The sequence below is a fragment of the Artemia franciscana genome, chromosome 2 (assembly GCF_032884065.1).
Source record: "Artemia franciscana chromosome 2, ASM3288406v1, whole genome shotgun sequence".
NCBI classification, from domain to species: domain Eukaryota; kingdom Metazoa; phylum Arthropoda; class Branchiopoda; order Anostraca; family Artemiidae; genus Artemia; species Artemia franciscana.
Genome location: NC_088864.1, coordinates 18026362 through 18044408, shown reverse-complemented (window position 1 = coordinate 18044408; position 18047 = coordinate 18026362). Strand labels below are relative to the sequence as shown.

Here is an 18047-nt window from a genome sequence, read left to right as displayed (position 1 = left end):
TTATAAAGTGAAAGAAACTTATCTTTCCATGAGGGCCGAGCCTCACTAATGTATCCAAGTGAACCATCAGTCCAAACTGTGCGAGGTCGGCCCACTGCTAATCCTTCTCGACACTAAAAAGTGTGATTAACGCGCAGGCAAATTATATCCAATTTTCCCTATACACCACACTTTGCTATCGTATCTAATTTTTCTCAATTCAAAACGCCAAAAATCTGATTGTGTGATAAATTCAAGTATCAGATTGCACAATTTATGTAGTCACTGAATTAATTCATGGCTAAGGAATCAAGTTCAAACAATTCAAAAGTTCAAACAGGTGTAATCCCTTTGACAGCTAGTTCAATACTGCAGCATATCAGTATATTACAGGCATCTTCTTTGAATTAAATTCATTTTTTTCGGTAATCTCGGTTATAACGTTTTTTTTCTGATATTGTGAGAAATAGAAACATTCAGATCGAAATAAATATTTTTAATTTTATGAATGGCTTAAGAATATTAAGTGGAAACTTTCAGGGCATGATGAGGGGGATGTACAACTGACGAAAAGGCAATATGCGCATACTTCCTTATATGAAATTACTCCGTATATGAAAGTGGCTTTTCCTCTTCAACGCCCCGCTCTTTACGCTAAAGTTTGACTCTTTCTCTTAACTCTGCCTCTTAAAACAACAGTAAAAACCACGTAAACTAACAGTAAACTACCTCTTAAACAGTAAAACATTACCACGAACTGTCTGAAAGAACAGTTTACGTAATCTTTCCACTAAAAAAAAAATCACAGAAAGCAATATCGTTTGGCCTGTGGTTCTGTAGCAATGTCACCCAGTCTAAAGCCTAGAACACATCTAGCTTTTTTCGGCGGTGATGTGGTAAATTGGTGTCGATTTTAAAAGAAAATGGTGCCGATTTCAGCTTGAAAAATTTCTATTTTTCGGCGCAGATTGGCAGAGACAGCTCCAAATTTCATCGTAATCATTAAAAAAAAGTTTCCTTCTCTTCAGCATGACAATCGAAAAATCTGAATAATAATAATAATAGTTAAATGTTTAAGAATGAAAGAGTTTAAAATTTAATTAAATTTTTTAAATGAAATTCATATTTGAAAATAATATAAATTTTAATAATAAAAAAAATTAACAATAATAATAAAAGAACTAATTAATAAGTTGAGATCAATCATGCAACTATTGATAAGCTGCAGTTGTCAAATGGCGCCCGTGTCCACGATTTCCAGTTTTGAATATCTCGCGCAAGAGGCATTTTTTGTACTGTTATCGTTTGCCCACTGAGCTGCCAAAAGAAATGCCCGTAAAAAGCAGCGGGTGTTATAGGCTTAAGGCCCAAGACCAAACTGGCGTTTTTTTACTGAGCATTAATTTGTCCTTGCTACTCTAGCTCGGACACACTCGGCGGTAAACATTCTACCGTTGCAACATCTGTCAATCATAACAGATCATAAACCTTTTTCTGTTTTCAATGAAATCAATCAAAAATAAGACAATCTAGACTGTAGATTATCTTTAACCGCACACAGAATTTTATTTCAGGTAATATTCCAACTCTTGAAAATTATAACCACCCCTCCTTTAATTCACTCTATCTTTCGGATATGCTTTGTTAAGTCAGACGGCCTTTTAGCCCCGTGACACACCTGGGTTTTTTTTTCTGAATGTTTCCTGGAAGTGTATTGGATAATATTGCGATGGACACATTGGGCGGAAAAAAAACACGCGGCAACGGCAACAATGTAGCTGTCTATCGTCAAAACAAGAAACAAAGTGGAAAATAAATGATCGTTTATTTAACGCCTATGCCGAGATGGAAGGGGACACATTTGGCTTTCTTTTTTTTTGCAGAGGGTAGGCTATATTTTTTGAAGTTTTTTTTTGCAGTGAGCTTTTTTTGCCGAGGGTATTTTTTTCTTTTGAAGAGGGTATATTTTTTGCAGTTTTTTTGCATTGAGGTTTTTTTGCAGAGGGTATATTTTTACATTGTTTTTTGCAAGGCGTATATTTTGCATTTTTTTTTTTTTTTGGCAATGATGGTTTTTTGCAGAGGGTATATTTTTTGCAGTGTTTTTTTTCTTTTTTGCAGTTGTTTGCAGTGTGCTTGCAGAGGGCAATCATAAAGAAAAACTAAATTGGAAATCATAAATGATATTTTTCCCCTGGGAAGGGAGAGGACGATTGTAAAAAAAAAAGAAAAAAAAAAAATGCTAGATAATTTAATTAGGGAGTGTCCAGAAATTCGGAGTGCCCAAGTAAGCCCATGCCTTCAACCCCAAGCAAATCAAAACCTATTTGTTACAAATAAATAAAATGAGTATTCATCAAATTTATGTGCCCTAAACCAGTGGTTCCCAACCGGTGGTACGCGTACCCCAAGGGGTACGCGAAACCCTCGCAGGGGGTACGGGAAGGTCCCAAAATTAATTTAGTCTACATCTTTAAAACTTGTTTCTGACTCAGTTCCAACATTTCCCTCAAAATCAGATAACATAACCCATTGTACGTAATTTCAGACTCATTTTCAAACTTTCGCTTTCAGTAACCCCTAATTTTTCTCCATAGACGTAAGGTCTCGATTTAAACTCAGCGGGTTCAGTGTCTTGTCATCTGTTGAAACACGAAGTTCGTGAATTGTGGTTGCAAGCAAAGATGGATAGATTCCTGATCAGGAATAACAAGAAGCCGAATGATGGTACCCAAAACTCTGAACCTGCACCTAAGAAGAAGAAATATGACGAATCATCGGTCAAAGTGCGTCGATATTTGTCAGAATACCTAGGGCTCGGATTTAGTGCGACAAAGTCTGATCCAGTGAATGCACAGTGCGTTCTTTGTGGTCAAGTCTTGGCCAACAGTTCCATGAAACCTGCGCATATGAACCGGCATCTCAGTACTGTGCACCCTTCTCATGTAGGTAAGCCCATAGAGTTTTTCAAGCGTAAACAAGAAGCATTCGCTAGTAACTGTTTGGAAATTGCAAAAGTGGCATCAGTTTCTTCAAAGGCTCTCCGGGCTTCGTATGCTGTTTCATATTTAGTTGCGAAACAGAAAAAACCGCACACCATCGCCGAATGTCTGATATTACCAGCACTAGTGAAAGTCAGTGAAATAATGTTTGACACGAAAACTGCTACTGCCCTTCAGTCTATACCTGTGTCGAACAATACCATTTCAAGAAGGATAGAAGACATTGCAAGCGATATTGTCATGCAGGTTATTGAGCAAATAAAGTTGACGAAGATGTTTGCGTTACAGCTTGACGAAAGCACGGATGTGTCAGGTGAAGCCCAGGTGATCGTCTTTGTTCGACATCAAGATTGTTCTGACATAAGAGAAAATATTCTGTTTTGTCAAAACCTACAGTCAAGAACAACAGGAGAAGAACTATTCAAGGTGATTGACAAATTCTTTGCAGAAGGGGGCATCTTGTGGGACTGGTGTCTATCAGTTTGCAGTGATGGAGCTGCCGCCCTAACAGGGAAGAATAATGGGCTCATGGCCTGGATAAGGAAGAAAAATCCAAAGGTGAAGTGGTTGCACTGCATCATTCACAGGCAAGCTCTTGCATCGAAAAGGATGAACGCACATCTGCACGAGACCCTCAACGAGGCTGTAAAAGTGATCAACTTCATCAAAGCCCGACCACTGAACTCAAGAATGTTCAAGTTGCTGTGCCAAGAGATGGGTTCAGAACATCAACATTTACTTCTGCACACAGAAGTTCGCTGGTTGTCTCGTGGGAAGATTTTAAACAGACTTTTCGAGCTTCGACAAGAAGTTCATATGTTTCTTCTGGAGCAAAAATCTGCATTCAGTTCACTTTTTAAAAACCAGGACTGGGTCTGCAGGCTGGCCTATCTTGCGGATATTTTCGACAAACTGAATGACTTGAATCTGTCAATGCAAGGTTTCCGGACGGACGAACTCTCCCTGAATTCGAAGATGTGTGCTTTCATCAAGAAATTGGAGTTCTGGCTTAAAAAGGTTCAAAGAAACAGCGTTAGTGTCTTCCCGACCCTTGACAAGTTTGCGGACGATAGTGAAATTGATAACCTCAACACAATCTGTGATTGTATTCGGGAGCTTCTGACAAAGTTGCGAGATGAACTTGTGTCATATTTCCCATCGATTATGAACCAAGATAGAACGCAGGATTGGATCTAAAATTCATTTGTTGAAGACGTGACCTCAAGCTCCGGTCTTAGTGACAAGCTTACAGAGAATCTGATCGAACTTGCCAGTGATCGCGCCTTAGAACTGAAATTCCAAAATGTAACAGTTTCCCAGTTTTGGCTGGAGGTGAAAGGAGAATACAAGGAACTAAGTGAAATCGCCATGTCTGCTTTGTTACCATTCGGATCCACTTACCTTTGTGAAGTGTCATTTTCGGCAATATCATTGATCAAAACCAAACACAGAAACAGACTGAATGTACAAAATGACCTTATAATTGCCGTTAGTGACATCGAGCCAAGATTTGATAATATTTTAGCAAAAAAGCAGCCTAAAGTTTCTCATTGATTTTGTACGTACATTTAAGCACCGTCATATTGGACAATAAATCTCGTGTTTTTGAAAATCTGATTTTAGTTAAGAAAAAAGTAAAACAACGATTCTCAAGAAAGGGGTACGCAAACTTTTTGGGCCTTGACTAGGGGTACGCGGACCGAAAAAGGTTGGGAACCACTGCCCTAAACTAACTAGTATTTAACAAAACTTGAATTCATTTACGTCAAGAAAATTTCTACTTATTGGTTTTCAAAATAGAGGAAGGGTATTATCTTTTTAAGTCTAGGAACATCAAATTATTTATAAGTTTCCATTAAAAGCGGAAAAAAGATAGACAAAAAAATCAACTGGTCTTCTAGCTACAGAGCAACTCTATAACAGCAATTTTACCCCATAGTTTCCAGAGAATATCTTATTTATCTTTTACCTTGTTTTATCAATTTTACTGACCGGATTTTTGTTTTACGGTAATTTTACAACAGTATTTCGAATTATATTGGAATTCGGATTAATTATAAGCAAAATTCTATGTATGACCAATTGGCTATCTAAAAAATTTACTGACTTCAAGTACCAAGGACAGGGAATATGAGGTTTGATTGTTTGAATTGGTTAAGTGAAAACATTCGTAAGCCATGTGTATCTTTGTTTATTGAGAAAACCGAAATTCAGTTTTTAATGAAGAATACCACCATGTGCAGTTTTTGATGGTAGATGGTGGTAGATTAACAAAAATAAATGTGAGTGAAAAATCAGCCAAAAAAAAAAAAATATGTGCCACCAAACAGGTTAGAAAGATTTAGCTTTCTTTTGAAGGAGTTCATCATTCACGAGGTGATTCTGAAAGTTGCTCTAAATGATTATCTATTAAATATTGATATGGTTGTATTGTGACCATCCAAAACCAGAACATTCAAAGTGGATCTTTGAAACGTGGTTGAAAAATCAGCAAAAAAAAAATAAGTTAAAAACAAACGACACCAAAAAGCTTAAAAAGATTTAGCTTTCTTTTAAAGGAGCTGATCATTTGCGGGGTGATTCTGGAAGTTGCTCTAAATGATCAGCTATTAAATATCGCTAAGGCTGCTTTGCAACAATCGGAAAAAAGAACATACCAAGTGGATCTGTGTCAAATGGATATTCGAAACGTGGTTGAAAAATCAGCAAAAACAAGCCAAAAATATTCGACACCAAAAAGTTTAAAAGATTTAGCTTTCTTATGAAGGAGTTGATCATTCACGGGGTGATTCTGGAAGTTGCTCTAAATGATTAGCCATTAAATATCGCTAAGGCTGCATTTCGATCATCCAAAAATATAAGATACCAAGTGGATCTTTGTCAAATAGATCTTCGAAACGTGGGTGAAAAATAAGCCAAAAATATACGACATAAAAGCTTAAAAGATTTAGCTTTCTAGCTAAAGAAGTTGATCATTCACGGGGTAATTCTGGAAGTTGCTCTAAATTATTAGCCATTAAATATCGCTAAGGTTGCATTACGACCATTCAAAACAAGAACTTGCCAAGTGGATCTTTGTCAAATGGATCTTCGAAACGTGGGTGAAAAATCAGGGAAAATAAGCCAAAAACAAACGACACGAAAAAGTTTAAAAAGATTTAGCTTTCTTTGAAAGAGTCGTTGTCTTTGCGATTCAGCAAATTGCTAATGTTTGATTTCCTACGTACAAAAAGCGTTTTCAAATCTAACTAATTAGTTTTGCTTATTTTACTCCTACGATTTTACTCCTACGATTTTACTCCTACGATTCAGCAAGGTAACACTGACAGAAATGTGATTCTGTCCTAGAAAATTTATAATTTGGGACAAAAAAGTCTTAGAAAATTACGGTTTTCAGGTGTGATAGATCTAAGATGGGTTCATGGGGTAAAAAATGTTTTTTACTTTCATCTCCATAGCGTTTTAAATACTGAAGCAAATTAACTTATTATTCATAGAAAGTTTCGTAAATAGCATACCTGATCACTCATTTTTTTAATACTTTCATTAATACCAGTACTATTATTTGTCTTTTCAGGCCATTGAACACTTGAATCATTGCAAAGAACTCCAGCATATTGATCTCTCAGAAAATGCTATTACAAACATCACTGATCTCTCGTATCTAAAGTCATTGAAGGTAAGAGAATATATCTTGAGTGGGGGTCTAGAACTGAGCTTGTGTTTCTGAATATGAAAACAGAATTTGGTCTTGTACATATTGGGATGATATAAGCTGATTCCTCATTTCTAAGGTAATCGAAGGTAAATTACCGGCCTAGTACGTAAACTGGATTTTCTTTTGATTGTATAGCGTAAAACCTTAAGGCAAAATTTTTAATTTTCACATTGTCAATTGCTTTAAAATTGAAAACAACAAAATATGTTAAGACACAAATCGACTGTGATAATTGAAAGTGCGACATCCTCCATTTTTGTAACTTTTTCAGGAGAGGCAAAAAATGGAAAAAAAGTTTGTAGGCTGTAGTCATTCTGAAGGACGAGGCAAATGTGTATAAAGGGAACATATTCTAAACCAAATTCTTATGCTTTTTTCAGTGGTATAAATTAAATTCTAGTATTCACAATTATTCCATTTTATGGTGTATATCTCCTTTTTCCTTAACAAAAAAGGAGACAAATGCCAGGTTCACATGTTATAGCTCCATAACATAATCATCTTCTGTCAGTCTGAATTGCAACAAGACCTGATAAAAAAGGGCGCTACTTAGATGCTTATGTCTCTTTTAATCTTTGTAACGGTACAAGATATGATAATTCTGACTGCACCACTCGATTGATCATGTTCAGTTTACCCATGAACATACATAAGTCATTTTCGACCAAAATGGCATATGTCACACTTTTAATTAGCATAGCCAAAATCTTGTGATGAACGAGTACTTACGGCTGTTGTTTTTGGTACTTGTTGGAAATACTAGCAAGTATAATTCCATTTCATAAATATGTTTTTAGAGGGGGGGGGGGGTCAACACTGATCTCGTTTTTGAAGTGTGAAGATTAATCCTAATATTCGAAAATTTGCAACTGAATGCGTAAACTGAATTTGACGATGCAAAACAGGATTTGATGGAACAAAAAGCCAAAATCATAATTGAGGTAGAATTATTTATTGTTTAAAAAAAAAAAACTAAGTTGAAATACAAACTTGCAGAGACAACATCCTCGCTATTATGTTCAGCCTGAAATAGTGGTTTCGATTGACGTTCAAAATTAGCTTATTAAAGTGTAGTTCAATTAAAAAAGAAATGTTTAAAGTTGTTCTTTCCCCTTGTCAGGTCCTTCTGGGTCTTAATTATTGATTTTTTTTTTAAACGGCTTTAGTGGCTCTTCACCAATCGAAAGCCTAAGGAGTGGTTCTTTGCTATAAAAAAGACCATTGCTAAAAATAACTCATCCCCAAGATAAATGAGTCATATCAAAGACGAAACTGCTGTTTTTTGTTAATCTGGGCTCTTCGTCACTAATGTAGATTGTGAGTTCTTTGAAATTTGAGGAATTAACTGAGAAGCTTAAAAGTTAACTCATCCGCTAGATTGGAAATTAATTGAGATTGTTTTGAATTTTTTATATTTTGGGGATACTTTTATTATTTTTTATTGGTTTTTTATTGGTTTGGATTTAATTTTTAGCGTTTTTACTGAATCGGGATTGGAATTAGTCGCAAATGAATGCTTAATTTGAATGTGACACCACAAATTGCATGCCATACCTGGTCGAAACTGTTCAAAAAACATAGAAGTCAAACATATTACTTTTGAATTTTAGAAAGCTTAAATTAAAAAATTAAGTATCTCAAGCTGCGAATCTGAAAGTGATATTCATTATGCTGATAATATTGAAAGGGGATATTCATTATATTACTGTTATTTGTTTATGCTATGAATATTGAGAACTCTCAAAGTTTAAAATTGAATAACACATGTGGATAAGTTTATCAGTAATCAAGAATTTAATAGTGAAGAATTAATTAGTGAGTATCCAAAAGCACTTCGGCACAGTATCCGGCTCTCTGACTATACTACGGATTTGACTCTTCGTCAGTTGAAGTTTTCTATGTGAAATACATCAGTTCTTTTATTCGATAACTTTATTTGATTTATCTTTCATTTTTTTATTATACTTTTATGTTTACATTCTTTTATAGTCCACGCAAGTTAAAGTCTTCTATGTAAAATGTATAAACTCTTTTCTTTTACTCTATAATTCTTCTGTATTTTTATTCATTATTGTTTATCATTTATTTTGTATTTATTATTTTGTTTTATTTCTCTTTAATAAATGTTAATATCTAGACGTTATGTTTCTATTTATTTTATAGTCTTTTATAAACCTTCTATATAAAGTCTTCTTTTCACTCTTCTATGACTGATTTATAGTTCAGGTCCAAACAATTATCCATCATGAATTTATCTGTTCCTGAAGGACCATCCAAGAATCGTTCAATTGCGAAGTGGGCCAAACATCTGCCACAATGCGTTCGAAGGTATAACAAAGCCTTAGGGTTATCAATACCTTAGGGCTTGTGGGGGGGGGGGTGAAGAATTCTTCTCATTTCTTAGATCCAGTATAAAGGTACGCCTCTAAGTATTGTTCTTCGGTAATTTGACAGACCTAGGCCTCCGCACTTCTTATGTCTTACATGGGTCCACATATTTTTCAACAGGTGAGCGAATACTGAAACTTAAAGTTCAAACTTCAAAGAAATAAATTGGATTTGACTGAATCCAATTTGACTGAAGAGATTTATTTATCTTTTGGGTGTTAAGTTCTTCAATGTCTGTATTGGACAGTTTTTTTTATTTGATTGTCAAGTTGCTCAAGCCATTTTAGAAGAGAATTGTAGTGTAATTGAAAGCTGGAATTACATTTCTTTAGGTATGCTCTCTTTTTGGGAGAGAAGTAGCACGCTCTTTAAATCGAAAGTCAAGTTATCTAATTGTATTTTGTATTTGGACGGATTTTCACAAGCTTGTATTTGGCGCTTTTTTTTCCTTTTTTTTATTGGCACCAATTTTTTTTTCTGATACCACAGGTCTACTAAAAAAAAAAAAAAAAAAAAATAAAGTCAGATTTATGATATATTTTTGCTGAATTATATATTTTAAAGGTGACAGATTCTGAGTAGGACTTTAATCGAATTTCTTTAAATCGAAAGTCAAGTTGTCTAATTGTATTTTGTATTTGGACGGATTTTCACAAGCTTGTATTTGGCGTTTTTCTTTCCTTTTTTTATTGGCACCAATTTTAATTGTTTTTTCTTTTTGATACCACAGGTCTACTAAAAAATAAAAGTAAAAAAAAAAAAAAAATCAGATTTATGACATATTTTTGCTGAATTATATGTTTTAAAGGTGATAGATTCTGAGTAGGACTTCCGTAAAATTCTATCACGTATAATTTTTTTTTTGAAAATCGGACTGAAATTTAATAAAAACTACTAATTTTTAGTATTGAACTAAATGTATGCATTATCTTACAACTAATCTAGAAAACTACTTCCAAATTTATATAAATAATTTAAGGTCTATTATTTTTGCTTGTGAAAACTATTCTTTTTTTTATTCATCTCCGAACTCGTTTTTGATTTCCTTCTTTGGTTTGTCAATTGAGCATCGAACAAAGTCAGTCAATATATTGACATCCCATTTTCCTTGAAAATGTCTCTCAGAACCACGGACATCTTGATGACATCTTTCACCCTGTTCTTCGCTGTAGGCTCCCAAGTCTTCAGGAAAACAGTCAAAACTGGAGTGTAAAAACTTTAGCTTATCTTCATCGTTCAGCTTCATACTCTGCAAGCATACGCTGTACAATAGTCTTGTAATAAGAATCCTGAATATTCCCAAACATTTTTGCAGAACATTCTTGAAAGAATCACATGCTTCTTTGTCCTTATCTTCCTTTGTTTCCAAAAATAGGGAATCAGTTAGAAGTTTTCATATGTTGTGGCCCGTGAAAACTCACTCTTTTAATTTTGATTCAATTAGTTCAGGGAACTTTGAGCATAGATGTCAAAAACATTTCCCTTCTCTTGGCAGTGACTTGACAAACTGGTTTACAAGCCCAAATCTAATGTGAAACGGTGGTAATAACGCTTTTTCTGGTAAAAACAAGGTCGTTTTGACGATGTTTTTTCGCTAATTGTGAAACTGTCTCGAAAGTGCAGCTATCTGGCTGTATTATCGCATAAACAAATAAAGCAAGGATGTCTTGTATAACCTCTCTGCTGACCAAACAAACAGGTAATATATCCTAGGAATGCCAAAACGAAACATTTTTCTTACCCTTTAACCACAAATGAATTCTTCGCTTCTTCATTGCACCTTATGGGGACCCCATGGTTTGTCTTGATCTCCAAGTTTAATTTTGAAAAAGACAAAAAAAAAAATTCACAGACCTGCTTATATTTCTTTTTTTTTTCTTTTTTTTTACTGTGTATTCATGACACATGTAACATCAGTTGTCTGGATAATTACCACAACCTCTGTAAGCCTTATTCTGATAAAAAAAAAAAAAAAATCAAACTCTATAATAAATCAAACTCAAAACGAACAGAAATTGCTATTAAAGAAAAAATGAAGCCTAAAACGAATAGAAATTAGATAAACCATCATAGCAAACAAACATACAACAGGTAATAATATAAATGAATAAATAGGTCTTAAAACGAGTAAAGCTTAAAATGAATATACAGATCAAGCTAAAAACAACAAAAAGCTTTGCAAACAGGAGTTTGACTACTGTCCCCTTCCCTAACTGTAAAAGTCTGAAGCCTACTATGTCATTGGCGCTTTACAGTGTGGTCTTAGAACGTAAATGTTTCAGGAAGGCCGTAAAACCGGCCTTCCTGAAAAAAACCTCTTTTAAAAGTAGCTCTGGTTGGCCCATACTGGTGATATATCGGACTTAGGAAAAAAGCTTTCGGCCTTCGTTTTTATCAAGTGAAAATCTATCAGAAAATATGTAGATATCCCATGTAGTTTTTTTTTAATTCCAGGCCTGTGTAATGCTTATGTTTCTGGTCCATTCTATTTCGGTAAAGTAATTTAATCATTAAATTTCAGTGTTTAGGGTAAAAAAGAGAATTTGGGCAAATATCGAAAAGAAAAAAAACGAAAGAAAGAGAGTTTGCCATTCGTGTATCGAATGGTTTTGCATTTGACTATTATTATTTTTTTTTATTAATAGTTCTTTTTCTTCTTTGGGATACTCTTCAAATGACCAAAAGGCAATATAATCCGTAGCCATGAAGTACGGTTCTATTAGATAGTTTCTTAAACCACATTGGCCTGCTATAATGTAAAAAAAGGAACCGATCAAAAATGGGGGTTTTAAGGCCAAACGAGAATACTGAATTAACAAACAAAGCAAATATTTCGAGAGGACAGCCGCCTCTCTTCTTCAGCGCGGAATGAAATAATATGTTCAAGGAAAGTGCTGAAGAAAAAAAAAACAAAATAAACGCGGAAAGTCAATGTAAAAAAAAACAATGGAAAAACTAAAAAATTACAGGGTGAATAAAATTCAATAGAAGCCAAAAATTATGACGATCAAAACGAAATACCTAGCAACCATAAAGCGAGTCATTTGCCAATGTCACAGATACCGGCGGATGACCAATAGTCATCATTAAATTTTCTATCATTAAATATACTAAATATATCATTAAATATATAGATAGTCTAATCATTAAATTTTTGATCAAAAGAGAAGTTACAGATGCGTCTTTATTTATTTGTTTCTTTTTTTCCCTAGGCGTGATCATATCGAACCAATAGTCCTAGAATTTCTGGAGAGGGCTTTTTCGAACGGAAATCGAAAGTTCTAGTGCCCTTTTTAAATGACCAAAAAGATTGGAGGGCTTTTAGCCCCGCTTCCACGCCCATTTTATTACCAAAGTCATTTGACCAAGAATTTGAGATAGCCATGTTGTTCAGCATAGTTGAAACATCCAATATATATGTCTTTGGAGGTAACATAACCTCCCATAGCCCCTGGGGAAAAGTATTTAAGTTATGAAATTTGCCCGTTATTTACGTAGGCTATATTACTAGCTATAGTATACATATACATATATATATATATATATATATATATATATATATATATATATATATATATATATATATATATATATATATATATATATATATATCACGTTTGACCATTAGAATCTGTAGAAATAAAAATAATTGCAAGGATCTTGCCAATCAATTTAGTTTATTGACTTTCGCAAGAAAATACTCGACTAGATCTCAGGTTTTTCAGCCAACGATTTATCAAACTGAAATGTTCTATTATTTTTAATCTTCTATAATTGGTTCCCTCAATCAAGTTAGGAGCACATTTCTTTCTGAAAATGATGACAGCTATCTACTTTTGTCGATAAAGTAAATTAAAGGCTATGAATGTACAATAACTTTTACAGATGAAGAAAATCCACAGAAATAAAAATAGTACTGGCACACGAACGCTAATAAAAATGAAGCCCTGACAGTAATAGACGGGATTGCTTGTTAGCTTTGAATTGTCAGTGAATTTCGGCTTGAAATCTTAAATAAGCTACTGGAACGCGCATAGTAAATTTTGATTGTTTTAACTTAGCACCCTTGCGTCTTAGATAACTTCCATCTGAAGGATTTATCTCCCAAGTTAAAGTGCGTGTGCTGTTATTTATAATTTTTCAAGTTCATCTGCTGACTATTATATTTGGATGATTATTAAACTCTAAAACAAGCATGGACAATGCAATAGCAAAAGATTGTTTCTCATCAGCATCATCACCATCAGCTTCTCGGCTGCAGAGCTGCTATCGCTTTTGTGTTTTTAGCAAAATGCTAGTTTTTTTTAATCCGTTGAGGAGGGCTCTCCCTCCTCAACGCCCCGCTCTTTACGCTAATGTTTTTTACTGTTTTAAGAAGTAGAGTCAAGAGAAAGAGTCAAACTTTAGCGTAAAGAGTGGGGCGTTGAGGAGGGAAAGCCCCTTTCATACACAGAGTAATTTCTGTTCGTTTTAAGTTTTAATGTCGCTCCTTACTTTCAGTTAAAAAACCTGTTTTTTTATTTAATCATTAAATAAAAACGTTGTTTTTTAATTGATTTGCGTTGCCAATCAATCGTTAAGCATAGATTTTTTTTTGTAATGGATTGCAATTGATTTTCACCGCGTTGGGTGACGAAAATCAATTGCAATCGACCGCAATGAGCTACATTAAACGCGGGGTAATATTCATGAGACGATTTGTCGTTACATTTATCGAATATCGTCCAATCCTGACAATAGTGATCTAATGCCAATTACGACACCATCGATTGCAATCGACTGCAATGAGCCATATTAAACACGGGGTAGTATTCATGAGACGATTTGTCGTTACTTTTATCGAACATCGTCCAATCCTGACAATAGTGATCTAATGCCAATTACGGCACCATTAAATTTGCCATTTTTTTCGATAATGTTTTTGGTTCCCAAAGAGAAATAAATTGTCTTGAAGACATTTTGCAAATTGGAAAGCTATCTTACGAAAGTCATAAAATTCCTTTCTGATATTTTTATTTCCAGAAAAAGAAACTTCCCTGTGGAAAAGAGGCCACAGAGTGAGATAAGATTATATTGCAGCTTCAATTAACTTTCACAATCGACTACGTTGGTCTTAAATAAAAATTGTTTTGTTTCGGTATATATTCGATTATCCGGCAAAATTGCGCTCATTTTATATGACGATCAATAAAATTGAGAATTTATTGTATGATGCAAAGTTATTAAATACAAGCTTCAATGACGCAGATTCAAGTATCCAGAATTCAGAAACCATGCTAGAAATGGTAGAGTTAGGTCACATTTGTGTTTTTATTGTGTTGCACAGTATAATTGTATATAAATATTTATATATTTATATTTGTTATTTATATTGTTATTCATATATATATATATTTATATATAATGAAAAGAGAAATCATCAATGTAACAGCACAAACACACACACAAAAAAAAGGGGGGATAGAAGGAGAAAGGGAAAAACTGATATATATATATATATATATATATATATATATATATATATATATATATATATATATATATATATATATATATATATATATATATATATATATATATATATATATATATATATATATATATATATATATATATATATATATATATATATATATATATGTATTTATACTGCGTTGTGCGGATTGATTCAATTGATCTTGAATAACAAAAAGGGTTGAAATAATTATGTTTTGCATGTGATGGCGCAGTGAATTGATCTCTATTTGGCGATACGAGGCCTGAGAATCGATCCTAGCTGTCGCAGGGCTGGCACAAGGACCTTTTTAGGGATGAAGCATCATAAATCCTTAGAGTAGACTATATCTCACTTTGAATTAGGTCACTATTAAGTCTCCAACCTGGTTTACTCAAACGTTTATTGGATCTTAGCTCATAGCTCTGACTGTGGCGTAGCCAGACAGATGGGAGAAAAAGATAATGATACTAGTGAAAATGTCCTTTTGAAACATATGAAATATAATTAGGGCTATAACGTTTGAATCATTAATGGAAATTTGTTATGGAAGTTCTTCCATCATTGGGATTTGAGTTCCCGACTCTTTGCACATTAGTCAGACATCCTCACTAGCTCAGCCATTACAGGGATGTACCGAAGAACAATACACCAGACCAACAGTTGTGTCAATTCACGGAAAAGTAGGAGGGGACAAAAATGTATTTTTCGACATCTGGGGGATGATGCAGTTTCTTTGTTTTTCAGTTGTTCTTTTTTTAATCAAAACACCAAGTAGAGGTTTCTTTTTAATCTAAGGGGGGAGGCAAGTGTCCCTCTCCTTACAGTTCCAATATTTTCAAAATAAGAGGGAGATTTTCACAGTGCAGCACCCAGCTTAATTGTATATGTAGTCTCATCTCCACGTCCAAGGAGGTGGAAAATTCTCCTCATCTCCATGTTTGCGTCGACCCTTCACTGAAAGTAAGCAATTTCTTTGGGAAAAGTTCTCTTTCAGGATCCAAGCACACCTGTCTATCATAGATAGACGAAGCAAGGTTTTCCCCCAATAGCTGCTGTGCAACAATGTTGCAATATAAATAAAGTAATAGAGCAACCAAGTCTGAAGAAATGTATCAGTCTGAATATTGGTCATACAAAAGCAGCAATTAATATCCAGAAAGGAAAAGTCCAAAATAACTGTAAAATCAATGAAAAAAGGAAAAAAAAGAAACTGATTAAATACTTTGTTATGTAATAAAGATAAGCTTGAAAATATTGGCAATAACTCCTCTATTGTTCAACTTAAAAATGGCTGGAAAGTCATGTTGAATATCCCTAAACAGCCCTTATACAACAAATGGCCTGGGCTAGGAGGCTGGAAAGGCTTTCTTGTTTCGAATAAAATTCTATAAATATTAGAGCAAATTTCGTATTTTAAGAAATTTATTTGTCGATTATTATTTTTTTTTTTGGCAAATGAATATAATTTTTTTCAAATTTTCTGCTTTAAGCTCTGTATTTGTGTGATTACTAGAATTTTAAGAATTTGTATTTCTTCATTTGTCTCTTGTCAGGTTCCTGTTTAAATCAGTAACTCTCCCCCCTCTTTTTCAAAAATTAGTATAGTACAAGATTTCTTTTTATTTCTTTTTTTATGCTACTAAAATTCTCGAATTAGTCATAGGTTAAATAGAAAATCAAGGTTCTTCCTAGAAATTCATTGCCAGTACCTACTAGAAAATCATCTGTGTTTTGTCACCATGTTAGAAAAAAACAAATAAATCACTTCGAATCACTTAGAAAAACCACTATGACTTCCTATAACCTGTTCCTATAACCTGATTCAGTCAAACAATGTATATTTTCTATTCTCTGTTAGTTTCATAATCCTTTTATTGGATTACTGGTTCAATATGGCTCAAGTCCCCTCCCCCCGCCGAGGTCTCATGATAAAAAAAAATATCCTAAATATTGCAGAAAATCCGGTATTTTGATGTATCCAATCGTCTAACTTAAAATTTTTGGCAAGATAAATTCTGAAGATAATCAATACGGTGCTTTGAATTCATTTGAATAATGACTTCAAACACTTTTTTCCCCTGACGAATTCAAACAAAACATTCATTTCATCTTAAGAAATTAGAAAAAAATCATGATTCCTTTTACAATTCATGTATGGTATTGATCATTGTTGACTTTGCTATAGGAAGCATTGAGAATCAAGTCTGATCTTTCTTCTGACAAAAAAAAATATAATTCCACATTTTTGCAGATAGGAGCTTGGAACCTCCGCTGCAGAGTTCTCTGATACGGTGAATTGGATGATGTGATTTTCATTAAGATTCCTTTTTATGGCACTTGGTATTAACCAAGTGACATATAGCAGTCGCCAATTCTGTCGGTCTGTCTGTCGGTCTGTCGGTCTGTCTGTCGGTCCCGGTTTTGCTACTTTAGGCACTTCCAGGTAAGCTAGGACGATGAAATTTGGCAAGCGTATCAGGGACCGGACCAGATTAAATTAGAAATAGTCGTTTTCCCGATTTGACCATCTGGGGGGGGGGAGTGGGGGCCCGGTTAATTCGCAAAAAATAGAAAAAATGAAGTATTTTTAACTTATCAGCGGGTATTTGGATCTTAATGAAATTTGATGTTTGGAATGATATTGTGTCTTAGAGCTCTTATTTTAAATCCCGGCCGGATCTGATGACATTGGGGGGAGTTGGAGGGGGAAAACCTAAAGTCCCGGTTTTGCTACTTTAGGCACTTCCAGGTAAGCTAGGACGATGAAATTTGGCAAGCGTATCAGGGACCGGACCAGATTAAATTAGAAATAGTCGTTTTCCCGATTTGACCATCTGGGGGGGGGGAGTAGGGGCCGGTTAATTCGGAAAAATAGAAAAAATGAAGTATTTTTAACTTATGAGCGGGTGATTGGATCTTAATGAAATTTGATGTTTGGAATGATATTGTGTGTCAGAGCTCTTATTTTAAATCCCGACTGGGTCTGATGACATTGGGGGGAGTTGGAGGGGGGAACCTAAAATCTTGGAAAACACTTAGAGTAGATGAATCGGGATGAAACTTGATGGGAAAAATAAGCGCAAGTCCCAGATACATGATTGACATAATCGGAACTTATTTGTTCTCTTTGAGGTAGTTGGGGGGGGGGAGTAAGTCTTAAAAATTAGAAAAATGAGGTATTTTCAACTTACGAACGGGTGATCGGATCTCAATGAAATTTGATGTTTAGAAGGATATCGTGTCTTAGAGCTCTTATTTTAAATCCCGACCAGATCTGGTGATGGGGGCGGGGAGTTGGGAGGGGGAACCTAAAACTTGGAAAACACTTAGAGTGGAGGGATCGGGATGAAACATGGTGGGAAAAATAAACACAAGTCCTAGATAGATGATTGACATAAACGGAACGGATCCGCTCTCTTTTGGGTAGTTGGGGGGGGGGGGTTAATTCTGAAAAATTAGAAAA

General features: G+C 34.5%; 1 protein-coding gene across 1 annotated transcript in view; it reads left to right on the top strand.

Moving 5' to 3' along the window:
• The window catches only part of LOC136038061 (centrosomal protein of 97 kDa-like), a gene marked incomplete in the record, with an annotated part of 130706 nt that overhangs the window by 28219 nt on the left and 84440 nt on the right, over positions 1–18047 (top strand). The window contains 1 exon segment of the mRNA XM_065721023.1: positions 6559–6660. Within this exon segment, the coding sequence (XP_065577095.1) occupies positions 6559–6660 (102 nt within the window).